This window comes from Bombina bombina, chromosome 2 (genome assembly GCF_027579735.1).
Source record: "Bombina bombina isolate aBomBom1 chromosome 2, aBomBom1.pri, whole genome shotgun sequence".
Classification (NCBI taxonomy): domain Eukaryota; kingdom Metazoa; phylum Chordata; class Amphibia; order Anura; family Bombinatoridae; genus Bombina; species Bombina bombina.
In genome coordinates this window covers 581,402,094-581,430,039 of record NC_069500.1, presented here as the reverse complement: position 1 = coordinate 581,430,039, position 27,946 = coordinate 581,402,094, and the positions used below count along the sequence as shown (strand labels likewise).

General features: G+C 40.7%; 1 protein-coding gene across 1 annotated transcript in view; it reads left to right on the top strand.

Annotated features, from left to right (window-relative positions):
• Window positions 1-27,946, top strand: part of PSAT1 (phosphoserine aminotransferase 1) — a 151,606-nt gene that overhangs the window by 99,041 nt on the left and 24,619 nt on the right. The window contains exon 7 of the mRNA XM_053702475.1: window positions 19,294-19,422. Within this exon, the coding sequence (XP_053558450.1) occupies window positions 19,294-19,422 (129 nt within the window). The remainder of the gene's footprint in view (window positions 1-19,293; window positions 19,423-27,946) is intronic.

The window sequence follows — 27,946 nt, the reverse complement described above, 5'->3', positions numbered from 1 at the left end:
CAAGAAACCTGCCACCAAGACAGCATGAGATGTTGGCCCCCGATCCGGGACCGGATCTGGTGGGGGGCAGACTCTCTCTCTTCGCTTAGGCTTGGGCAAGAGATGTTCTGGATCCTTGGGCGCTAGAAATAGTCTCCCAAGGTTATCTTCTAAAATTCTATTTAGATGCTACAAAGGATTTTAGACAAACATCTTCCTTGTTTGTTGTTTATTCTGGTAAAAGGAGAGGTCAAAAAGCAACTTCTACCTCTCTCTTTTTTGGATTAAAAGCATCATCAGATTGGCTTATGAGACTGCCGGACGGCAGCCTCCTGAAAGAATCACAGCTCATTCCACTAGGGCTGTGGCTTCCACATGGGCCTTCAAGAACGAGGCTTCTGTTGATCAGATATGTAAGGCAGCGACTTGGTCTTCACTGCACACTTTTACCAAATTTTACAAGTTTGATACTTTTGCTTCTTCTGAGGCTATTTTTGGGAGAAAGGTTTTGCAAGCCGTGGTGCCTTCCATTTAGGTGACCTGATTTGCTCCCTCCCTTCATCCGTGTCCTAAAGCTTTGGTATTGGTTCCCACAAGTAAGGATGACGCCGTGGACCGGACACACCTATGTTGGAGAAAACAGAATTTATGTTTACCTGATAAATTACTTTCTCCAACGGTGTGTCCGGTCCACGGCCCGCCCTGGTTTTTTAATCAGGTCTGATAATTTATTTTCTTTAACTACAGTCACCACGGTATCATATGATTTCTCCTATGCAAATATTCCTCCTTTACGTCGGTCGAATGACTGGGGAAGGCGGAGCCTAGGAGGGATCATGTGACCAGCTTTGCTGGGCTCTTTGCCATTTCCTGTTGGGGAAGAGAATATCCCACAAGTAAGGATGACGCCGTGGACCGGACACACCGTTGGAGAAAGTAATTTATCAGGTAAACATAAATTCTGTTTTTGCAGAGACTTGGTGGAATAGAGCTTTAGTTAGTCTAGAATTAATTTGGTACAATTTAGTACAATATTATGAGTTGAATGCAATTGAATTTAACGTGCATCAGGAAAGCGCAAACTCAGAGCTCTGGTTAACTATCGCGTGAGACAACAAGTTGCACAAAACATTTATAAAAATGATTTAATAAAAAAAATTGCATAAAAATAAGAGCTCGAAGATATGAGGTCTCAGGTGTTAGAATAATATGTTCTATTTAGTCATAACTACATATTTCTCTCTCTCTCTCTCTCTATATATATATATATCTATCTATATATATATATATATATATATATATATCTATCTATATATATATATATATATATATATATATATATATATATATATATATATATATATATATATATATATATATATATATATATATATATATATAATGCTTTTTTTCTATGTGAAGAACATTGGAATGTGAAATATATTAATATTTCATGCCAATTTAGCGCACTTGGTTAAATGCGATTGTGTTTGTGCGACTTGATGTTTTTTTTCCCCACTTTTTGAGCTCCATTGAAGTCTATGGGGGAAATACGTTAACGTGGTCACAATATTTAAAGTTTGGCTTTTTGCATGTGTCTTGTTAGCGCGTGAGCAAAACCTTTTTTACTTTCAGGCTGTAATACATGCTCAATAAAAATTCTGGAGTACACTGTCCCATTAATGCTAGAGCGCAAACTACTGTTCCACTCATAATCTGGTCCTTAATAGGTTTGGAATAAGGATGTTGCTTTAGGTTGTGTATTGTGTGACCTAGCTAAATCATTACATTTTCCAATGAAACTACCTCTGGATTAATCAATTTAATGTAACCCAATGAGACAGAAGAAAATTTTACAAACTAACGGCTAGATTTAGAGTTTTGTCGGTAACGACCGGCGTAGCTAACGCTGGCTTTTTTCTGGCCGCACCTTCAAAATAACTCTGGTATTGAGAGTCCACAGAATGGCTGCGTTAGGCTCCAAAAAAGGAGCGTAGAGCATATTTAACGCAACTTCAACTCTCAATACCAGAGTTGCTTACGGACGCGGCCAGCTTCTAAAACGTGCTCGTGCACGATTCCCCCATAGAAAACAATGGGACTGTTTGAGCTGAAAAAAAACCTAACACCTGCAAAAAAGCCGCGTTCAGCTCCTAACGCAGCCCCATTGTTTGCTATGGGGAAACACTTCCTACGTCTGCACCTAACACCCTAACATGTACCCCGAGTCTAAACACTCCTAACCTTACACTTATTAACCCCTATTCTGCCGCCCCCGCTATCGCTGACCCCTGCATATTATTTTAACCCCTAATCTGCTGCTCCGTAAACAGCCGCTACTTATATTATCCCTATGTACCCCTAATCTGCTGCCCCTAACACCGCCAACCCCTATATTATATTTATTAACCCCTAATCTGTCCCCCACAACGTCGCCTCCACCTGCCTACACTTATTAACCCCTAATCTGCCGAGCGGACCGCACCGCTATTATAATAAAGTTATTAACCCCTAATCCGCCTCACTAACCCTATAATAAATAGTATTAACCCCTAATCTGCCCTCCCTAACATCGCCGACACCTAACTTCAATTATTAACCCCTAATTTGCCGACTGAATCTCGCCGCTATTCTAATAAATGGATTAACCCCTAAAGCTAAGTCTAACCCTAACACTAACACCCCCCTAAGTTAAATATAATTTAAATCTAACGAAATAAATTAACTCTTATTAAATAAATTATTCCTATTTAAAGCTAAATACTTACCTGTAAAATAAATCCTAATATAGCTACAATATAAATTATAATTATATTATAGCTATTTTAGGATTAATATTTATTTTACAGGTAACTTTGTATTTATTTTAACCAGGTACAATAGCTATTAAATAGTTAAGAACTATTTAATAGTTACCTAGTTAAAATAATTACAAAATTACCTGTAAAATAAATCCTAACCTAAGTTACAATTAAACCTAACACTACACTATCAATAAATTAATTAAATACAATACCTACAATTAAACCTAACACTACACTATCAATACATTAATTAAATACAATATCTACAAATAAATACAATGAAATAAACTAACTAAAGTACAAAAAATAAAAAAGAACTGTTACAAAAAATAAAAAAATATTTACAAACATAAGAAAAATATTACAACAATTTTAAACTAATTACACCTACTCTAAGCCCCCTAATAAAATAACAAAGCCCCCCAAAATAAAAAAATGCCCTACCCTATTCTAAATTACTAAAGTTCAAAGCTCTTTTACCGGAACAGCCAATAGAATGCAAGCTCAATCTGATTGGCTGATTGGATCAGCCAATCGGATTGAACTTGATTCTGATTGGCTGATTCCATCAGCCAATCAGAATATTCCTACCTTAATTCTGATTGGCTGATAGAATCCTATCAGCCAATCGGAATTCGAGGGACGCCATCTTGGATGACGTCATTTAAAGGAACCGTCATTCGTCGTCTAGTCGTCGGAGAAGAAGGATGAATCTGCGATGGAGGTCTTCAAGATGGAGCCGGTCCTCATCGGATGAAGATAGAAGATGCCGCTTGGAAGAAGATGGTTGCCGGTCCGGATCTACTCTTCTTTCCGGATAGGATGAAGACTTTGGAGCCTCTTCTGGACTTCTTCAGCCGTCGGATGATGGATGTCTAGCCCCCGCTTGGGCTTAGATGAAGATATCGGAGTCTGAAACGGACGGTCATACCTGGCATGGTGAAGACAAGGTAGGAAGATCTTCAGGGGCTTAGTGTTAGGTTTATTTAAGGGGGGTTTGGGTTAGATTAGGGGTATGTGGGTGGTGGGTTGTAATGTTGGGGGGGGGGGTATTGTATGTTTTTTTTTTACAGGCAAAAGAGCTGAATTCTTTGGGGCATGCCCCGCAAAGGGCCCTGTTCAGGGCTGGTAAGGTAAAAGAGCTTTGAACTTTAGTAATTTAGAATAGGGTAGGGCATTTTTTTATTTTGGGGGGCTTTGTTATTTTATTAGGGGGCTTAGAGTAGGTGTAATTAGTTTAAAATTGTTGTAATATTTTTCTTATGTTTGTAAATATTTTTTTATTTTTTGTCACAGTTCTTTTTTATTTTTTGTACTTTAGTTAGTTTATTTCATTGTATTTATTTGTAGATATTGTATTTAATTAATGTATTGATAGTGTAGTGTTAGGTTTAATTGTAGGTATTGTATTTAATTAATTTATTGATAGTGTAGTGTTAGGTTTAATTGTAACTTAGGTTAGGATTTATTTTACAGGTAATTTTGTAATTATTTTAACTATTTTAGCTATTAAATAGTTCTTAACTATTTAATAGCTATTGTACCTGGTTAAAATAAATATTAATCCTAAAATAGCTATAATATAATTATAATTTATATTGTAGCTATATTAGGATTTATTTTACAGGTATTTAGCTTTAAATAGGAATAATTTATTTAATAAGAGTTAATTTATTTCGTTAGATTTAAATTATATTTAACTTAGGGGGGTGTTAGAGTTAGGGTTAGACTTAGCTTTAGGGGTTAATCCATTTATTAGAATAGCGGCGAGATTCGGTCGGCAAATTAGGGGTTAATAATTGAAGTTAGGTGTCGGCGATGTTAGGGAGGGCAGATTAGGGGTTAATAAATATAATATAGGGGTCGGCGGTGTTAGGGGCAGCAGATTAGGGGTACATAAGTATAACGTAGGTGGCGGTCGGCAGATTAGGGTTTAAAAAAATGTAATCGAGTGGCGGCGATGTGGGGGGACCTCGGTTTAGGGGTACATAGGTAGTTTATGGGTGTTAGTGTACTTTAGAGCACAGTAGTTAAGAGCTTTATGAACCGGCGTTAGCCCAGAAAGCTCTTAACTACTGACTTTTTTCTGCTGCTGGAGTTTTGTTGTTAGAATTCTAACGCTCACTTCAGACACAACTCTAAATACCGGAGTTAGGAAGATCCCATTGAAAAGATAGGATACGCAATTGACGTAAGGGGATCTGCGGTATGGAAAAGTTGCGGCTGAAAAGTGAGCGTTAGACCCTTTCCTGACTGACTCTAAATACCGGCGGTAGCCTAAAACCAGCGTTAGGAGCCTCTAACGCTGGTTTTCACGGCTACTGCCAAACTCCAAATCTAGGCCTAAGGATTTAACCTGCCACTTGATATTGTGTGTGTGTGTGTGTGTCTGGTGTGTTTTTTTTTTTTTTTTTTTTGTCAGCTTTTGTAAATTGTGCTGGGAAGGTGTGCAATTAAACTAGCCAGTCTGTACTAGACAACAGTCTCTCAACAGCTTGAATTTGTAGCATCTTACAAAGACATTGACAAATTTCAGATTTGATTTGGTGAAAAAAATTTTTTTCAATCTTAAGGGGGAAAATGTGGTTGTAGAAATGTTGTGGGGGAGCTTATTGACCAACAGAAGCTGTTTAACTAATGTTGGGAGTATTGTAGCTGACCATTGTTCCTCCAATCCTTATTGGGGGGAAAAAATGGCTTTTATGAGATATTAAAGGACCATTCCAGCCAAAATTTGAATCCACATGGATGCATTTCTGTTTTGAATAGAAGCATGTTTGTAATATACATGTATTGGCAAAAATGCTTCTAATTTGCTAGTAGTAGCTAGCTGAACACATCTAGTTAGCCAATCACAAGAGACAAATGTGTGCAGGCACCAATCAGCAGCTAGCTCCCACTAGTGTAGGATAAGTGCATATTTGAAAATAGAATTGAAAGTGTCTTAAAATGGCAAACTATCTGAAGTGTGCAAGGTGTTTTAATTTTTTTTTATTTTGACTTATCCTTTTTAAACACGGTTCTCGTACCACCTGGGAGTGACTCAATTTAATTGCTGACATGATACAAGCCCCACTGAAGCTCTGAGCAGCTGCTGTATTTAAATTCTGGTGCACTGAGAATATCTAGCTATGCTTCTCGTGCACGTGCAGTGATATATTTTACTAGAAGCATTTTTCCCAATACATGTATTTTGCAAATATATTTCTATTCAAAGATGTAATTCATCATTGAACAGGATACACTTACTTAGACAATGATTTACTCTACTCTTATAAAGGTTAATGCATCCTCTTTACAGTCTTGTGTTTCTGACATTTTTAAAACTTATTCAATTTTGAATTCATGACATGGATGCATGAATTGCTGCTTAGCAGAATAATATATGTAAGCAAATTTAATTGGTGTATATCAATTTTAAGCCAACAGAAAAAAACAAAGTAGGTGGATGTAAAATATTCGGTTAATTTATACTTCCTTCATTTCCATTTTTTGTCTCCTTGACACAGAGCAGTAAAAAATCCATTTGGTACAATTGCCATTTGAACTGCTGGTATTTTCTGCCCAAGTACTTGCTCCCAGTTTACTTAAAGGGACATAATACTCATATGCTAAATCACTTGAAACTGATGCAGTATAACTGTAAAAAGCTGACAGGAAAATATCACCTGAGCATCTCTATGTAAAAAAGGAAGATATTTTACCTCACAATCTCCTCAGCTCAGCAGAGTAAGTTCTGTGTAAAAAGTTATACTCAACTGCTCCCAGCTGCAGGTAAAAAAATTTAAAAAAATGAAGAAATGAACAGCAGCCAATCAGCATCAGCAGTGCTGAGGTCATGAACTCTTACTGTGATCTCATGAGATTTGACTTAACTCTCATGAGATTTCATAGTAAGCTTCCTTTACCTGATTGGTGAAATAATATGAGAGTGCACGATGCTCATCCCTTCAGATGTCCCAGGACAGACACACTAAAATGCTGCTTAGAAATCCTTTACAATGGGAGGTGGCTACTGAGGAACTTTTGAGGTAAAATATCTTTCTTTTTTACATAGAGATGTTCAAGTGATATTTTCTAATCAGCTTTTCTCCAACATTGGTGTGTCCGGTCCACGGCGTCATCCATTACTTGTGGGAAATTTTCTCCCCCACAGGGAAAGGCAAGGAGAGCACACTTCAAGAGCTGTCCATATAGCTCCCCCTCTGGCTCCGCCCCCCAGTCATTCTCCTTGCCGCTCTGAACAAGTAGCATCTCCACGGGGATGGTGAGGAGTTTGTGGTGTTAGTTGTAGTTTTTTTATTCTTCTATCAAGAGTTTGTTATTTTAAAATAGTGCTGGCTTGTACTATTTACTCTACAACAGAAAAGTGATGAAGATTTCTGTTTAAGAGGGCTATGATTTTAGCACAAGTAACTAAAATCCATTACTGTTACACGCAGGACTGTTGAAAGCAGAGAACTTCAGTTGGGGGTAACAGTTTGCAGACTCATCTGCTTCAGGTATGACTAGTCTCCTTCTAACAACACAGGCTAATGCTAGATGACAGTCATTTTTCCCCTCAGGGAAAACGGTAAGCCATTTTTCTTTCACCTCAGTAAAAAAAGATAACAGGCTTCCCCTTTTTGATTTTTATGCTGGTAGACACTGTTAGGGGCCAAATCGATTGGTTTTTATTACAATATGATGGCAATTGAAATGTTTTATAAGCTCATTTACACTTGGGGACGTTTTTTATTGATCTGGCTTGCTTTAGACACCTAAATCTAGTCAGGAAGGCCCCTTCACTCTAGTGTACTGAGGGAGGAGGCCTCATTTTAGCACCTCAGCTATGCAGTAGATTTTAAGGCAGTGAATGCAGTCTTATGTGAGAGGGTCTTGTGGCTCAGAAAGTGACTCCAGAAGGCTTATTTCTGTTGATGGTTGACCCCTAAGGAAGGTAAAAAGCTACAGCATGCTGTAGCTGGGATTGTGGTGTATAAAAACGGTTAAATCCAACATTTAGCTCCGGTTTGCTTGTTTTAAGAGCTAGAGTCTCCATATTTGCTGTGCAATACTTTCTAAGCATTAAGACACTGGGGTCCAAATTTCAGAAAAATCGGATATTGCCTTCATAGTTTTTTGAACATTCAGAAATAAAGTGTGTCATTTTATTATTTAAAGAGACAGTAACGTTTTTGTTTAAAATCGTTTTTATTGCATTGTTTGCCTGCCTGCCTAAATCTGTTTAACATGTCTGTGCCATCAGATAACCTATGTTCTGTGTGTGTAGAGACAAATGTGGTTCCCCCTTCGAGTGTTTGTGATAATTGTGCCATAGCGTCCAAACAAAATGAGGACAGCTCTGTTACATTTCATAATGTTGCCCAAGATGATTTATCTAATGAAGGTAGTGGGGATAGTTCTACATCCCCTCCTTCTGTGTCTACACCAGCTTTGCCCGCGCAGGCGACACCTAGCGCGCCAGTGCTTATTTCTATGCAACAATTAACAGCAGTAGTGGATAATTCTCTAGCAAATCTTTTATCCAAACTGCCAGCATTTCAGAGAAAGCGTGATTGTTCAGTTTTAAATACAGATAAAAGGGATGAACAATCATCAGACGCTGGCGATGCTTTATCTATTTTACCCTCACATCAATCAGAATTGGCTGTGAGGGAAGGGCTGTCTGAGGGTGAAATTTCAGACTCAGGAAAAATTTCTCAACAGGCAGAACCTGATATAGTAGCATTTAAGTTTAAGCTAGAACATCTCCGCGCTTTGCTAAAGGAGGTATTAGCTACTCTGGATGACTGTGATTCTATGGTAGTGCCAGAGAAGTTGTGCAAATTGGACAAATTTTTAGAGGTCCCAGTGCACGACGACGCCTTTCCAATACCCAAAAGGGTAGCGAACATAGTGGAAAAGGAGTGGGAGAAGCCAGGTGTACCCTTTGCCCCACCTCCTATATTTAAGAAAATGTTTCCCATAGTAGACCCTAGAAGGGATGCATGGCAGACGGTCCCGAAGGTTGAGGGAGCTGTTTCAACACTAGCGAAGCGCACCACTATTCCTATAGAGGACAGCTGCGCTTTCAAAGATCCTATGGATAAAAAATTGGAAGGATTGCTTAAAAAGATTTTTGTTCAGCAAGGGTTCATCCTTCAACCAGCTACGTGTGTTATTACTGTCACTTCAGCTGCGTCCTTTTGGTTCGAGGAACTAGAAAGGTCGCTCCAGAAAGAGACTTCCTATGAAGAAGTCATGGACAGAATTCACGCATTAAAATTAGCTAATTCCTTTATATTGGATGCCGCCTTTCAAATAACGAAATTGGCGGCGAAAAACTCAGGTTTTGCTATAGTAGCGCGGAGGGCGCTTTGGCTAAAATCCTGGTCGGCAGAAGTCTAATTTTCGTTCCTTTCGCAATTTCAGGAACGGACCGGCTAATAACTCCACTGCCGCTAGACAAGAAGGTAACGCGGCCCAGCCCAAACCCGCTTGGAAACCCATGCAAGGCTGGAACAAGGGTAAACAGACCAAGAAACCTGCTGCTGCTACCAAGACAGCATGAAGGGGTAGCCCCCGATCCGGGACCGGATCTAGTAGGGGGCAGACTATCTCTCTTCTCTCAGGCTTGGGCAAGAGATGTTCCGGATCCCTGGGCACTAGAGATAGTCTCCAAGGGATACCTGCTAGAGTTCAAAGGACTTCCTCCAAGGGGAAGGTTCCACCTGTCTCGCTTATCTTCATACCAGATAAAGAAACAGGCATTCTTACATTGTGTAAGAGACCTATCAAAGATGGGAGTGATAAACCCAGTCCCCTCCGGGGAACAAGGTCTAGGTTTTTACTCAAACCTGTTTGTGGTTCCCAAAAAAGAGGGAACTTTCAGGCCAATTCTGGATTTAAAGATATTAAACAAGTTCCTCAGAGTTCCATCCTTCAAAATGGAAACCATTCGGACAATCTTGCCGACAATCCAGCAGGGTCAATATTTGACTTCCGTGGATCTAAAGGATGCGTATCTGCATATCCCAATCCACAAAACTCATCATCAGTTCCTGAGGTTCGCCTTTCTGGACAAACATTACCAGTTCGTGGCTCTTCCATTCGGTTTAGCCACCGCTCCCAGAATTTTCACAAAGGTGCTAGGGTCCCTTCTAGCGGTCCTAAGGCCGAGGGGCATCGCTGTAGCACCTTATCTAGACGACATCCTAATCCAAGCGTCGTCTCTTTCCAAAGCAAGGGCCCACACAGACATTGTGTTGGCTTTCCTCAGATCTCACGGGTGGAAGGTGAACATAGAAAAGAGTTCACTGTCACCGTCCACAAGGGTTCCTTTTCTGGGAACAATAATAGATTCTGTGGAAATGAAGATCTTCCTGACAGAAGTCAGAAAGATAAAGCTTTTAAACGCTTGTCGAGTTCTTCATTTTATTCCTCAACCCTCCATAGCTCAGTGCATGGAAGTAATAGGACTAATGGTCGCAGCAATGGACGTGGTTCCTTTTGCTCGAATTCATCTAAGACCATTACAGCTGTGCATGCTCAATCAGTGGAATGGGGACTATACAGACTTGTCTCCCCAAATTCAAGTAGACCAGGTTACCAGGGACTCACTTCTCTGGTGGTTGACCCAGGATCACCTGTCTCAGGGAATGAGTTTCCGCAGACCGGAGTGGGTCATCGTCACGACCGACGCCAGCCTCTTGGGGTCTGGCGCGGTCTGGGACTCCCTGAAAGCTCAGGGCCTATGGTCTCGGGAAGAGTCGCTTCTCCCGATAAACATTTTGGAACTAAGAGCAATATTCAATGCGCTCCTGGCTTGGCCTCAGCTAGCGGAAGCCAGGTTCATAAGATTTCAGTCGGACAACATAACGACTGTTGCGTACATCAATCATCAGGGGGGAACAAAGAGTTCCCTAGCGATGAAGGAAGTAACCAAGATCATCCAATGGGCAGTGAATCACTCCTGCCATCTATCCGCTATTCACATCCCAGGAGTAGACAACTGGGAGGCGGACTATTTGAGTCGTCAGACTTTCCATCCGGGGGAGTGGGAACTCCACCCGGAGGTCTTTGCTCACTTAACCCAATTATGGGGCATTCCAGACATGGATCTAATGGCGTCCCGTCAGAACTTAAAGATCCCTTGCTACGGGTCCAGATCCAGGGATCCCAAGGCGACTCTAGTGGATGCATTAGTGGCGCCTTGGTCGTTCAACCTAGCGTATGTGTTTCCACCGTTTCCTCTCCTTCCCAGGCTCATAGCCAGGATCAAACAGGAGAAGGCCTCGGTGATTCTGATAGCTCCTGCGTGGCCACGCAGGACTTGGTATGCAGACCTGATAAATATGTCATCGGCTCCACCATGGAAGCTACCTTTGAGACAGGACCTTCTAGTACAAGGTCCATTCGAACATCCAAATCTAGTTTCTCTGCAGCTGACTGCTTGGAAATTGAACGCTTGATTTTATCAAAGCGTGGGTTCTCGAATTCTGTGATAGATACTCTGGTCCAAGCCAGAAAACCTGTGACTAGAAAGATTTACCATAAAATATGGAAAAAATATATCTGCTGGTGTGAATCCAAGGGATTCTCCTGGAGTAAGATTAAAATTCCAAAGATTCTCTCCTTTCTCCAAGAAGGTTTGGATAAAGGGTTGTCAGCTAGTTCTCTAAAAGGACAGATTTCCGCTTTATCTGTCTTGTTACACAAACGATTGGCAGCTGTGCCAGATGTACAATCTTTTGTTCAGGCTTTGGTTAGAATCAAGCCTGTTTACAGACCCATGACTCCTCCTTGGAGTCTAAATTTAGTTCTTTCAGTTCTTCAAGGGGTTCCGTTTGAACCTTACATTCCATAGATATTAAGTTATTATCTTGGAAAGTTCTGTTTTTGGTTGCTATTTCTTCTGCTAGAAGAGTTTCTGAATTATCTGCTTTGCAATGTAATCCACCCTATCTGGTTTTCCATTCAGATAAGGTTGTTTCTTTCATGTAATTAGCAAGAGTCCATGAGCTAGTGACGTATGGGATATACATTCCTACCAGGAGGGGCAAAGTTTCCCAAACCTTAAAATGCCTATAAATACACCCCTCACCACACCCACAATTCAGTTTTACAAACTTTGCCTCCTATGGAGGTGGTGAAGTAAGTTTGTGCTAGATTCTACGTTGATATGCGCTCCGCAGCAGGTTGGAGCCCGGTTTTCCTCTCAGCGTGCAGTGAATGTCAGAGGGATGTGAGGAGAGTATTGCCTATTTGAATGCAATGATCTCCTTCTACGGGGTCTATTTCATAGGTTCTCTGTTATCGGTCGTAGAGATTCATCTCTTACCTCCCTTTTCAGATCGACGATATACTCTTATATATATATATATATATATACCATTACCTCTGCTGATTTTCGTTTCAGTACTGGTTTGGCTTTCTACAACATGTAGATGAGTGTCCTGGGGTAAGTAAGTAAGCTTATTTTCTGTGACACTCTAAGCTATGGTTGGGCACTTTTTTATAAAGTTCTAAATATATGTATTCAAACATTTATTTGCCTTGACTCAGGATGTTCAACATTCCTTATTTTCAGACAGTCAGTTTCATACTTGGGATAATGCATTTGTTTCAATCATTTTTTCTTACCTTAAAAAATTTGACTTTTTCCCTGTGGGCTGTTAGGCTCGCGGGGGCTGAAAATGCTTCATTTTATTGCGTCATTCTTGGCGCAGACTTTTTTGGCGCAAATTTTTTTTTTATGTTTCCGGCGTCATACGTGTCGCCGGAAGTTGCGTCATTTTTTGACGTTTTTTTGCGTCAAAAGTGTCGGCGTTCCGGATGTGGCGTCATTTTTGGCGCCAAAAGCATTTAGGCGCCAAATAATGTGGGCGTCTTATTTGGCGCTAAAAAATATGGGCGTCATTTTTGTCTCCACATTATTTAAGTCTCATTATTTATTGCTTCTGGTTGCTAGAAGCTTGTTCACTGGCATTTTTTTCCCATTCCTGAAACTTTAAGGAATTTGATCAATTTTGCTTTATATGTTGTTTTTTCTATTACATATTGCAAGATGTTCCACGTTGCAACTGAGTCAGAAGATACTTCAGGAAAATCGCTGCCCGGTGCTGGAGCTACCAAGCTAAGTGTATCTGCTATAAACTTTTGGTATCTGTTTCTCCAGCTGTTGTTTGTATTGCATGTCATGACAAACTTATTAATGCAGATAAAATTTCCTTTAGTACTGTTACACTACCTGTTGCTGTTCCGTCAACATCTAATTTTCAGAGTGTTCCTGATAACATAAGAGATTTTATTTTTTTAAAATCCATTAAGAAGGCTATGTCTGTTATTTCTCCTTCTAGTATACATAAAAGTCTTTTAAAACTTCTCTTTTTTCAGGTGAATTTTTTAAATGAACATCATCATTCTGATACTGATAATGGTTCTTCTGGTTCAGAGGTTTCTGTCTCAGAGGTTGATGCTGATAAATCTTTGTATTTGTTCAAGATGGAATTTATTCGTTCTTTACTTAAAGAAGTCTTAATTGCATTAGAAATAGAGGATTCTGGTCCTCTTGATACTAAATCTAAACGTTTAAATAAGGTTTTTAAATCTCCTGTAGTTATTCCAGAAGTGTTTTCTCTCCCTGATGCTATTTCTGAAGTAATTTCCAGGGAATGGAATAATTTGGGTAATTCATTTACTCCTTCTAAACGTTTAAGCAATTATATCCTGTGCCATCTGACAGATTAGAGTTTTTTGGGACAAAATCCCTAAGGTTAATGGGGCTGTCTCTACTCCTGCTAAACATACTACTATTCCTACGGCAGATAGTACTTCATTTAAGGATCCTTTAGATAGGAAAATTGAATCCTTTCTAAGAAAAGCTTACTTATGTTCAGGTAATCTTCTTAGACCTGCTATATTTTTAGCGGATGTTGCTGCAGCTTCAACTTTTTGGCTAGAAGCTTTAGCGCCACAAGTAACAGATCATAATTTTATAGCATTATTATTCTATAACATGCTAATAATTTTATTTGTGATACCATCTTTTGATATCATTAGAGTTGATGTCAGGTATATGTCTCTAGCTATTTTATCTAGAAAAGCTTTATGGCTTAAAACTTGGAATGCTGATATGTCTTCTAAGTCAACTTTGCTTTCCCTTTCTTTCCAGGGTAATAACTTATTCGGTTCTCAGTTGGATTCTATTATCTCAACTGTTACTGGAGGGAAGGGAACTTTTTTACCAAAGGATAAAAAATCTAAGGTAAATTTAGGTCTAATAATCGTTTTCGTTCCTTTCCTCACAACAAGGAACAAAAGCCTGATCCTTCATCCTCAGGAGCGGTATCAGTTTGGAAACCATTTCCAGTTTGGAAGATATCCAAGCCTTATAGAAACCTAAAGCCAGCTCCTAAGTACCCATGAAGGTGCGGCCCTCATTCCAGCTCAGCTGGTATGGGGCAGATTACGTTTTCTTCAAAGAAATTTGATCAATTCCGTTCACAATCTCTGGTTTCAGAACATTGTTTCAGAAAGGTACAGAATTGGCTTCAAGTTAAGGCCTCCTGCAAAGAGATTTTTTTCTTTCCCGTGTCCCAGTAAACACAGCAAAGGCTCAGCATTTCTGAAATGTGTTTCAGATCTAGAGTTGGCTGGAGTAATTATGCCAGTTCCAGTTCTGGAACAGGGGCTGGGTTTTATTCTATCTCTTCATTGTACCAAAGAAGGTCAATTCCTTCAGACCAGTTCCGGATCTATCGATATTGAATCGTTATATAAGGATACCAACATTCAAGATGGTAACTGTAGGACTATCCTGCCTTTTGTTTAGCAAGGGCATTATATGTCTACAATAGATTTACAGGATGCATATCTGCATATTCCGATTCATCCAGATCACTTTTAGTTTCTGAGATTCTCTTTTTAGACAAGCATTACCAGTTTTGTGGCTCTACCGTTTGGCCTAGCATCAGCTCCAAGAATTTTTTCAAAGGTTCTCGGTGCCCTTCTGTCTGTAATCAGAGAACAGGGTTTTGGTATTTCCTTATTTGGACGATATCTTGGTACTTGCTCAGTCTTCACATTTTCGCAGAATCTCATACAAATCGACTTGTGTTGTTTCTTCAAGATCATGGTTAGAGGATCAATTTACCAATCAGTTCATTGATTCCTCAGACAAGGGTAACCTTTTTAGGTTTCCAGATAGATTCAGTATCTATGACTCTGTCCTTGTCAGACAAGAGAAGTTTTTCAGTCACAATCATTCCCTTTGGTAGCCTTATGCATGGAAATTTTAGGTCTTAGGACTGCCGCATCGGATGCGATCTCCTTTGCTCATTTTCACATGCGACCTCTTCAGCTCTGTATGCTGAACCAAATGGTGCAGGGATTACACAAAGATATCTCAATTAATATCTTTAAACCGATTATACGACACTCTCTGACATGGTGGACAGATCACCATCGTTTAGTTCAGGGGGCTTCTTTGTTCTTCCGACCTGGACTATAATCTCAACAGATGCAAGTCTTACAGGTTGGGGAGCTGTGTGGGGGTCTCTGACGGCACAAGGGGTTTGGGAATCTCAGGAGGTGAGATTACTGATCAATATTTTGGAACTCCGTGCAATTTTCAGAGCTTTTCAATCTTGGCCTCTTCTGAAGAGAGAGTTGTTCATTTGTTTTCAGATAGACAACGTCACAACTGTGGCATACATCAATCATCAAGGAGGGACTCACAGTCCTCTGGCTATGAAAGAAGTATCTCGAATTTTGGTTTGGGCGGAATCCAGCTCCTGTCTAATCTCTGCGGTTCATATCCCAGGTATAGACAATTGGGAAGCGGATTATCTCAGTCGCCAAACGTTGCATCCGGGCGAATGGTCTCTTCACCCAGAGGTATTTCTTCAGATTGTTCAAATGTGGGAACTCCCAGAAATAGTTCTGATGGCTTCTCATCTAAACAAGAAACTTCCCTGGTATCTGTCCAGATCCCGGGATCCTCGGGCGGAGGCAGTGGATGCATTATCACTTCCTTGGAAGTATCATCCTGCCTATATCTTTCCGCCTCTAGTTTTTCTTCCAAGAGTATTCTCCAAGGTTCTAAAGGAATGCTCGTTTGTCCTGCTGGTAGCTCCAGCATGGCCTCACAGGTTTTGGTATGCGGATCTTGTCCGGATGGCCTCTTGCCAGCTGTGGACTCTTCCGTTAAGACCAGACTTTCTGTCGCAAGGTCCTTTTTTCCATCAGGATCTCAAATCCTTAAATTTAAAGGTATGGAGATTGAACGCTTGATTCTTGGTCAAATAGGTTTCTCTGACTCTGTGATTGATACTATGTGACAGGCTCGTAAATCTGTATCTAGAGAGATATATTATAGAGTCTGGAAGACTTATATTTCTTAGTGTTTTTCTCATCATTTTTTCTTGGCATTCTTTTTGAATACCGAGAATTTTACAGTTTCTTCAGGATGGTTTAGATAAAGGTTTGTCCGCAAGTTCCTTGGAAGGACAAATCTCTGCTCTTTCTGTTCTTTTTCGCAGAAGGATTGCTAATCTTCCTGATATTCATTGTTTTGTACAAGCTTTGGTTTGTATAAAACCTGTCATTAAGTCAATTTCTCCTCCTTGGAGTTTGAATTTGGTTCTGGGGGCTCTTCAAGTTCCTCCTTTTGAACCCATGCATTCTTTGGTCGTTATATTACTTTCTTGGAAAGTTTTGTTTCTTTTGGCCATCTCTTCTGCCAGAAGAGTCTCTGAATTATCTGCTCTTTCTTGTGAGTCTCCTTTTCTGATTTTTCATCAGGATAAGGCGGTGCTGCGAACTTCTTTTGAATTTTTTACCTAAGGTTGTGAATTCTAACAACATTAGTAGAGAAATTGTGGTTCCTTCATTATGTCCTAATCCTATGAATTCTAAGGAGAAATCATTGCATTCTTTGGATGCTGTTAGAGCTTTGTAATATTATGTTGAAGCTACTAAGTCTTTCCGAAAGACTTCTAGTCTATTTGTCATCTTTTCCGGTTCTAGAAAAGGCCAGAAAGCTTCTGCCATTTCTTTGGCATCTTGGTTGAAATCTTTATTTCATCATGCCTATGTCGAGTCGGGTAAAATTCCGCCTCGAAGGATTACAGCTCATTCTACTAGGTCAGTTTCTACTTCCTGGGCGTTTAGGAATGAAGCTTCGGTTGATCAGATTTGCAAAGCAGCAACTTGGTCCTCTTTGCATACTTTTACTAAATTCTACCATTTTGATGTGTTTTCTTCTTCTGAAGCAGTTTTTGGTAGAAAAGTACTTCAGGCAGTGGTTTCAGTTTGAATCTTCTGCTTATGTTTTTCGTTAACTTTATTTTGGGTGTGGATTATTTTCAGCAGGAATTGGCTGTCTTTATTTTATCCCTCCCTCTCTAGTGACTCTTGCGTGGAAAGATCCACATCTTGGGTAGTCATTATCCCATACGTCACTAGCTCATGGACTCTTGCTAATTACATGAAAGAAAACATAATTTATGTAAGAACTTACCTGATAAATTCATTTCTTTCATATTAGCAAGAGTCCATGAGGCCCGCCCTTTTTTGTGGTGGTTATGATTTTTTTTGTATAAAGCACAATTTTTCCAATTCCTTATTTTATATGCTTTCGCACTTTTTTCTTATCACCCCACTTCTTGGCTATTCGTTAAACTGAATTGTGGGTGTGGTGAGGGGTGTATTTATAGGCATTTTAAGGTTTGGGAAACTTTGCCCCTCCTGGTAGGAATGTATATCCCATACGTCACTAGCTCATGGACTCTTGCTAATATGAAAGAAATGAATTTATCAGGTAAGTTCTTACATAAATTATGTTTTTGCGTACTAAGCCTGGTTTTCTTCCAAAAGTTGTTTCCAACAAGAATATTAACCAGGAAATAGTTGTTCCTTCTCTGTGTCCGAATCCAGTTTCAAAGAAGGAACGTTTATTACACAATTTAGATGTTGTTCGTGCTTTAAAGTTCTACTTAGAAGCAACAAAAGATTTTAGACAAACCTCATCTTTGTTTGTCGTTTACTCTGGTAAGAGGAGAGGTCAAAAAGCTACTGCTACCTCTCTCTTTCTGGCTGAAAAGCATTATTCGATTGGCTTATGAGATTGCCGGACGGCAACCTCCTGACCGAATCACAGCTCACTCTACTAGGGCTGTGGCTTCCACATGGGCCTAAAAGAACGAGGCTTCTGTTGATCAGATATGTAAGGCAGCGACTTGGTCCTCTCTGCACACTTTTGCCAAATTCTACAAATTTGATACTTATGCTTCTTCGGAGGCTATTTTTGGGAGAAAGGTTATGCAAGCCGTGGTGCCTTCCATTTAGGTAACCTGATTTGCTCCCTCCCCTCATCCGTGTCCTAAAGCTTTGGTATTGGTTCCCACAAGTAATGGATGACGCCGTGGACCGGACACACCAATGTTGGAGAAAACAGAATTTATGCTTACCTGATAAATTACTTTCTCCAACGGTGTGTCCGGTCCACGGCCCGCCCTGGTTTCCTAATCAGGTTGAAATTTTTTTTCTTTATACACTACAGTCACCACGGCACCCTATAGTTTCTCCTTTTTCTCCTAACCGTCGGTCGAATGACTGGGGGGCGGAGCCAGAGGGGGAGCTATATGGACAGCTCTTGCTGTGTGCTCTCCTTGCCTTTCCCTGTGGGGGAGAATATTTCCCACAAGTAATGGATGACGCCGTGGACCACACACACTGTTGGAGAAAGTAATTTATCCGGTAAGCATAAATTCTGTTTTTACAGCTATGCTGCATCACTTTCAAGTGTTTAAACATTTGGGTATTATGGCCCTTTAAACACCGTGGTCAAGTAAGATACCTCACAGCAATTCTGAACCTCTATCGGTTGTATGCAGCTTTTTATAAGAGAATGTTTTTGAATACTGTACATATATTTATCAAAATGTACTGTTAAAGGGTCAGTCTAGTATAAAAATAAACTGCTCTGTTTTGTTTATTTGTACCAAATTCCTTTCTTAATGTGTTTATGCCCTACAAAGGGGTTAAGTAGATAATCCAACCTCATCCACTCCAGATGAGGAAACAGCTAAGCAAATGAGAAGCAGGCATACATGTGTATGCTCCAATCACTGACCAAATGCTTAACTGGAGCAGAATGGGGGTGTTCCAGGAGGGGGGAATACATGCTTAGTACTTTTGTAGAAGTTACACGTAGAAAAATAATTTGTCTTCAAATAAAATGTTAAGGTGTATCTCAGTTCCAGTCCTCAAGGAACACTAGCAGGACTGATATAAATGATTTTCCTACTTGAGTGCAGTTGAAACAGTTACAGCAGTTGAGCAACTGTATAGCCCAAAGAGGGAAATAGTTGAAATCTAGCCTGTTATTGCAGGTTACAATGCATTTGGGGCCTTGGCCTTCGTTTTGACAAGCTTGCAATATAAACCTATAAACTAGCGGTAATGTGTGTCATATAGCCATGCAATGGTAAAATTGTAAAGCTTTTTTTTCTTTTTTAATTTGCAGCATCTACATAATGGGTCTAGTGCTAGAATGGATTAAGAATAATGGAGGTGCAGCATCCATGGAGAAGTTAAGCATAATCAAATCCGAAATTATTTATAATGTTATCGATCAATCCAATGGATTGTATGTGTAAGTTTTGTTTATATTTACTAAATTCATATTCATAGCTTTTCTTTGTTTCAACTAATATGAGATATTGTCACATGGTTTTTTAAATGGATTGCTTTAGAAATATTTTTGCTTTTTCTACCATCAGTGGCGCTGATAGTTGTACTTAAGTATCCATTTTGCTTATGGAAACCACAAACAAAATTATGTTCATATCTAGTTCTGATGTTATAGTTCCAGCATGATTTAAAGGGACAGTCTACTATGGCATTTTTATTGTTTAAAAAGATAGATAATCCCTTCATTACCCATCCCCCAGTTTTGCTTAAACAACACGGTTATATTAATACACTTTTCTCTTGTTAAGTGTATTCAGTCCACGGGTCATCATTACTTATGGAATATATTCCCTTCCCAACAGGAAGTTGCAAGAGGATCACCCAAGCAGAGTTGCTATATAGCTCCTCCCCTCACATGTCATATTCAGTCATTCTCTTGCAACTCAACTAGTTAGGAGGTTGTGAGAAGTCTGTGGTGTTTTTATACTTAGTTTATTTCTTCAATCAAAAGTTTGTTATTTTAAATGGCACCGGAGTGTGCTGTTTATTTCTCAGGCAGTGTTTGGAAGAAGAATCTGCCTGCGTTTTCTATGATCTTAGCAGAAGTAACTAAGATCCACTGGCTGTTCTCGCACATTCTGAGGAGTGGGGTAACTTTCAGAAAGGGAATAGCGTGCGGGGAATCCTGCAAATGAGGTATGTGCAGTAAATTATTTTTCTAAGAAAATACTTCTGATACCAATGTAATGAAAGTAAAGCCTTTATTACAGTGAAAGCGACTGCTAACAGGCTGATTTAAATATATACAGTAAAGTAATTTTCTGAGGAATGGAACTTGACTGAGAAAATGCTATTAATACTGAAGTGATGTTATAAGCCTTAAATGCAGTAGGAGGACTGGTATCAGGCTTATCAATAGAAATTTATACTTCTTAACAAAAGGAGGTTTAAAACGATTTTACTGGCATGTTTAATCTTTTGTGAGGTACTTTGGTGATAAAAACTTATTGGGGCAAAAATTTTTCAACATGGCTGACCGGTTTTTTTCTGCATAGAAACAGTTAACTGAAACTCCCTATGTTGTAATATTGAGTAGGAGGGGCCTATTTTAGCGCTTTTTTGACGCAGTAAAAATTTAGGCTTAATCTTCCTGCTTCTTCCTGCATGAACCAGGTCGTCCCCAGAGAGCTTAACCCCTTAATGACCACAGCACTTTTACATTTTCTGTCCGTTTGGGACCAAGGCTATTTTTACATTTTTGCGGTGTTTGTGTTTAGCTGTAATTTTACTCTTACTCATTTACTGTACCCACACATATTATATACCGTTTTTCTTGCCATTAAATGGACTTTCTAAAGATACCATTATTTTCATCATATCTTATCATTTACTATAAAAAAAAATATAAAATATGAGGAAAAAATGGAAAAAAACACACCTTTTCTCACTTTGACCCCCAAAATCTGTTACATATCTACAACCACCAAAAAACACCCATGCTAAATAGTTTCAAAATTTTATCCTGAGTTTAGAAATACCTAATGTTTACATGTTCTTTGCTTTTTTTGTAAGTTATAGGGCCATAAATACAAGTAGCACTTTGCTATTTCCAAACCATTTTTTATCAAAATTAGCGCTAGTTACATTGAAACCCTGATATCTGTCAGGAATACCTGAATATCCATTGACAAGTATATATTTTTTTTTAGAAGACATCCTAAAGTATTGATCTAGACCCATTTTGGCATATTTCATGCCACCATTTCACCGCCAAATGTGATCAAATAAAGAAAATTGTTCACTTTTTCACAATTTTTTTCACAAACTTTAGGTTTCTCACTGAAATTATTTACAAACAACTTATGCAATTATGGCATAAATGATTGTAAATGCTTCTCTGGGATCCCCTTTCTTTAGAAATAGCAGACATGTATGGCTTTGGCGTTGCTTTTTGGTAATTAGAAGGCTGCTAAATGCCACTGCGCACCACATGTGTATTATGCCTAGCAGTGAATGGGTTAATTAGGGTGTATGTAGGGAGCTTCTAGGGTTAATTTTAGCTGTAGTGTAGTGTAGTAGACAACCCCAAGTATTGATCTAGGCCCATTTTGGTATATTTCATGCCACCATTTCACCGCCAAATGCGATCAAATTAAAAAAAACGTAAATTTTTTTCACAATTTTAGGTTTCTCACTGAAATTATTTACAAACAGCTTGTGCAATTATGGCACAAATGTTTGTAAATGCTTCTCTGGGATCCCCTTTGTTCAGAAATAGCAGACATACATGGTTTTGGCGTTGCTTTTTGGTAATAAGAAGGCCGTTAAATGCTGCTGCACATCACACGTGTATTATGGCTAGCAGTGAAGGGGTTAATTAGGTAGTTTGTAGGGAGCTTGCAGGGTTAATTTTAGTTTTAGTGTAGAGATCAGCCTCCCACCTGACACATCACACCCCCTGATCCCTCCCAAACAGCTCCCTTCCCTCCCCCACCCCACAATTGTCCCCGCCATCTTAAGTACTGGCAGAAAGTCTGCCAGTACTAAAATAAAAGGCATCTTTGAATATTCTTTTAAAAAAATTGAGCATATTTACATATGCTGCTATGTAGGATCCCCCCTTAGCCCCAACCTCCCTGATCCCCCCCAAAACAGCTCTCTAACCCCCCTCTCTGCCTTATTGGGGGCCATCTTGGGTACTGGCAGCTGTCTGCCAGTACCCAGTTTGCAACAAAAAAAAGGGTTTTATTATTTTTATTTTATTTTTTTTCTGTAGTGTAGCTTCCCCCCCACAGACTAACACCCCACCACACTGATCTTGCTACCCGATCTTGCTAAATTTTAAATAATATCCCCCTTTTCCCCCACTTCTACAAAAAAATATTTCTGTAGTGTAGCGGTTCCCACCCGCTCCCGCCCACGCCTCCCCGTGCACGTGCGCGCGTCTGTGCGCGCGCCCTGACATCGCCGCCCACGATCCCGCCCCCCTCCGCATCAACCAGGGCCATCGATGGCCGCCACCCGCCTCCCGGTCCTGCTCCCACCCACCAACGGAGCAAGTCACCGATCTCCGGTGCAGAGAGGGCCACAGAGTGGCTCTCTCTGCATCGGAAGGCTTCAAAAGGTTATTGCAGGATGCCTCCATATCGAGGCATCACTGCAATAACCGGAAAGCAGCTGGAAGCGAGCAGGATCGCTTCCAGCTGCTTTCCACACCGAGGACGTGCAGGGTACGTTCTCAGGCGTTAACTGCCTTTTTTTTGAGGACGTACCCTGCACGTCCTCGGTCGTTAAGGGGTTAAGGGACTTCAAAAGTCATTTTGAGGGAGGTAATCAGTCACAGCAGACCTGTGACAGTGGTGTTTGGACTGTATTAAAAAACGTTTTTTTCTGTACTGCTTATAGAAAACCGTTTTGGGTATTAAGGGGTTATTCATCAATGTGCAAGTGGGTGCAATGCTCTGCTAACTTAATACATTTACTGTGAAAATTTTGTTGCTATAACTGATTTGGTTCATTGTTATTTCAACGGTGACAGTTTTTGGTGCTTCTTAAAGGCACAGTAGCGTTTTTCTTTATTGCTTGTAAAATTATTTACAGTGTTTTCCAAGTCTGCTAGTTTTATTGCTAGTCTGTTTAAACATGTCTGACACAGATGAGTCTCTCTGTTCACTATGTTTAAAGGCCAGTGTGGAGCCCCACAGAAACATGTGTACTAAATGTATTGATTTCACTTTAAATAATAAAGGTCAGTCTTTATCTATAAAGGAATTATCACCAGACAACGAGGGGGAAGTTATGCCGACTAACTCTCCTCACGTGTCAGTACCTTCGCCTCCCGCTCAGGAGGCGCGTGATATTGTGGCGCCTAACGCATCAGGGGCGTCCATACAAATCACTTTACAAGACATGGCTACTATTATGAATAATACCCTGACAGAAGTATTATCTAAATTGCCAGAATTAAGAGGCAAGCGCGATTGCTCTGGGGTAAGAATAGAGCGCGCTGGTGCTACAAGAGCCATGTCCGATACTGTGTCACAGTTTGCAGAACATGAGGACGGAGAGCTTCACTCTGTAGGTGACGGATCTGATCCAGGGAAACCGGATTCAGAAATTTCTAATTTTAAATTTAAGCTTGAGAACCTCCGTGTATTGCTAGGGGAGGTTTTAGCGGCTCTGAATGACTGTAACACAGTTGCTATTCCAGAGAAGTTATGTAGGCTGGACAGATACTATGCAGTACCGGTGTGTACTGATGTTTTTCCTATACCTAAAAGGCTTACAGAAATTATTAGCAAGGAGTGGGATAGACCTGGTGTGCCTTTTTCCCCTCCTATATTTAGAAAAATGTTTCCAATAGACGCCACTACACGGGACTTATGGCAGACGGTCCCTAAGGTGGAGGGAGCAGTTTCTACTTTAGCTAAGCGTACCACTATCCCGGTGGAAGATAGTTGTGCTTTTTCGGATCCAATGGATAAAAAATTGGAAGGTTACCTTAAGAAAATGTTTGTTCAACAAGGTTTTATCTTACAGCCCCTTGCATGCATTGCGCCTGTCACTGCAGCTGTGGCATTCTGGTTTGAGTCTCTGGAAGAGGCCATTCAATCAGCTCCATTGGATGAAATTATGGACAAGCTTAAAGCACTTAAGCTAGCTAACGCATTTGTTTCAGATGCCATTGTACACTTAACCAAACTAACGGCTAAGAACTCCGGATTTGCCATCCAGGCGCGCAGAGCTTTATGGCTTAAATCCTGGTCAGCTGATGTGACTTCTAAATCTAAATTGCTTAATATTCCTTTCAAGGGGCAGACCTTATTCGGGCCCGGCTTGAAAGAGATTATCGCTGACATTACTGGAGGTAAGGGTCATACTCTACCTCAGGACAAGGCCAAATCAAAGGCCAAACAGTCTAATTTTCGTACTTTTCGAAATTTCAAGGCAGGAGCAACGTCAACTTCCTCCGCCCCAAAACAGGAAGGAACCGTTGCTCGTTACAGACAGGCCTGGAAAACTAACCAGTCCTGGAACAAGGGCAAGCAGGCCAGAAAACCTTCTACTGCCTCTAAGACAGCATGAAGGGTTGGCCCCCTATCCGGAAACGGATCTAGTGGGGGGCAGACTTTCTCTCTTCGCCCAGGCGTGGGCAAGAGATGTCCAGGATCCCTGGGCGTTGGAGATCATATCTCAGGGATATCTTCTGGACTTCAAGGCTTCTCCTCCTCAAGGGAGATTTCATCTTTCGAGGTTATCAGAAAACCAGATAAAGAAAGAGGCATTTCTACGCTGCGTACAAGACCTCCTAGTAATGGGGGTGATCCACCCAGTTCCGCGGACGGAACAAGGACAGGGATTCTATTCAAATCTGTTTGTGGTTCCCAAGAAAGAGGGTACCTTCAGACCAATTTTGGACCTAAAGATCTTAAACAAATTCCTAAGAGTTCCATCATTCAAAATGGAAACTATTCGGACCATCCTACCCATGATCCAAGAAGGTCAGTACATGACCACAGTGGACTTAAAGGATGCCTACCTTCACATACCGATTCACAAAGATCATCATCGGTTCCTAAGATTTGCCTTTCTAGACAGGCATTACCAGTTTGTAGCTCTCCCCTTCGGTTGGCCACGGTCCCGAGAATCTTTACAAAGGTTCTGGGCTCACTTCTGGCAGTTCTAAGACCACGAGGTATAGCGGTAGCTCCGTATCTAGACGACATCCTGATACAGGCGTCAAGCCTTCAATTTGCCAAATCACATACAGAGGTCGCATGGGTGGAAGGTGAACGTGGAAAAGAGTTCTCTGTCACCTCTCACAAGAGTCTCCTTCCTAGGGACTCTGATAGATTCTGTAGAAATGAAAATTTACCTGACGGAGACCAGGTTATCAAAACTTCTAAATGCTTGCCGTGTCCTTCATTCCATTCCACGCCCGTCAGTAGCTCAGTGCATGGAAGTAATCGGCTTAATGGTAGCGGCAATGGACATAGTGCCATTTGCGCGCCTGCATCTTAGACCGCTGCAATTGTGCATGTTAGGCCAGTGGAATGGGGATTACTCAGATTTATCCCCCCTACTAAATCTGGATCAAGAGACCAGAGATTCTCTTCTCTGGTGGTTATCTCGGGTCCATCTGTCCAAGGGCATGACCTTTTGCAGGCCAGATTAGACGATTGTAACAACAGATGCCAGTCTTCTAGGCTGGGGCGCAGTCTGGAACTCCCTGAAGGCTCAGGGATCGTGGACTAAGGAGGAGAAACTCCTCCCAATAAATATTCTGGAGTTAAGAGCAATATTCAATGCTCTTCTAGCTTGGCCTCAGTTAGCAACACTGAGGTTCATCAGATTTCAGTCGGACAACATCACGACTGTGGCTTACATCAACCATCAAGGGGGAACCAGGAGTTCCCTAGCGATGTTGGAAGTCTCAAAGATAATTCGCTGGGCAGAGTCTCACTCTTGCCACTTGTCAGCGATCCACATCCCAGGCGTAGAGAATTGGGAGGCGGATTTTCTAAGTCGTCAGACTTTTCATCCGGGGGAGTGGGAACGCCATCCGGAGATGTTTGCTCAACTGGTCCATCGTTGGGGCAAACCAGAACTGGATCTCATGGCGTCTCGCCAGAACGCCAAGCTTCCTCGTTACGGATCCAGGTCCAGGGACCTGGGAGCGACGCTGATAGATGCTCTAGCAGCTCCTTGGTTCTTCAACCTGGCTTATGTGTTTCCACCGTTTCCTCTGCTCCCTCGACTGATTGCCAAGATCAAACAGGAGAGAGCATTGGTGATTCTGATAGCGCCTGCGTGGCCACGCAGGACCTGGTATGCAGACCTAGTGGACATGTCCTGTCCACCATGGACTCTACCTCTGAGGCAAGACCTTCTAATGCAAGGTCCTTTCAATCATCCAAATCTAATTTCTCTGAGACTGACTGCATGGAGATTGAACGCTTGATCCTATCAAAGCGTGGCTTCTCCGAGTCAGTTATTGATACCTTAATACAGGCACGAAAGCCTGTTACCAGGAAAATCTACCATAAGATATGGCGTAAATACCTGTATTGGTGCGAATCCAAGAGTTACTCATGGAGTAAGGTTAGGATTCCGAGGATATTGTCTTTTTCTCCAAGAGGGTTTGGAAAAGGGCTTATCAGCTAGCTTGTTAAAGGGACAGATCTCTGCTCTGTCTATTCTTTTGCACAAGCTTCTGGCAGAAGTTCCAGACGTCCAGGCTTTTTGTCAGGCTTTGGCTAGGATTAAGCCTGTGTTTAAAACTGTTGCTCCCCCGTCAAGCTTAAATTTGGTTCTTAAAGTTCTTCAAGGAGTTCCGTTTGAACTCCTTCATTCCATTGATATTAAACTTTTATCTTGGAAAGTTCTGTTTTTGATGGCTATTTCCTCGGCTTTAAGAGTCTCGGAGTTATCTGCCTTACATTGTGATTCTCTTTACCTGATTTTACATTCAGACAAGGTAGTAATACGTACTAAACCTGGGTTTTTACCTAAGGTAGTTTCTAACAGGAATATCAATCAAGAGATTGTTGTTCCTTCATTATGTCCTAATCCTTCTTCAAAGAAGGAAGACTTTTGCATAATCTGGACGTAGTCCGTGCCCTGAAATTCTATTTACAGGCAACTAAAGATTTTCGTCAAACTTCTTCCCTGTTTGTCGTTTACTCTGGACAGAGGAGAGGTCAAAAAGCTTCGGCAACCTCTCTCTCCTTTTGGCTTTGTAGCGTTATACGTTTAGCCTCTGAGACTGCTGGACAGCAGCCCCCTGAAAGAATTACAGCTCATTCCACTAGAGCTGTGGCTTCCACCTGGGCCTTTAAGAATGAGGCCTCTGTTGAACAGATTTGCAAGGCGGCGACTTGGTCTTCGCTTCACACCTTTTCAAAATTTTACAAATTTGACACTTTTTTGCTTCTTCGGAGGCTGTTTTTGGGAGAAAGGTTCTACAGGCAGTGGTTCCTTCCATTTAAGTTCCTGCCTTGTCCCTCCCATCATCTGTGTACTTTAGCTTTGGTATTGGTATCCCATAAGTAATGATGACCCGTGGACTGAATACACTTAACAAGAGAAAACATAATTTATGCTTACCTGATAAATTTATTTCTCTTGTAGTGTATTCAGTCCATGGCCCGCCCTGTCTTTTTAAGGCAGTTCTAAATTTTAATTAATACTCCAGTCACCACTGCACCCTATAGTTTCTCCTTTCTCGTCTAGTTTCGGTCGAATGACTGAATATGACATGTGAGGGGAGGAGCTATATAGCAACTCTGCTTGGGTGATCCTTTTGCAACTTCCTGTTGGGAAGGGAATATATTCCATAAGTAATGATGACCCGTGGACTGAATACACTACAAGAGAAATAAATTTATCAGGTAAGCATAAATTATGTTTTTTATTACCTATGTGATTACCATGTACATAAGCCTCTGCAGACTGCCCTTTTTATTTCAGTTCTTTTGCCAGACTTG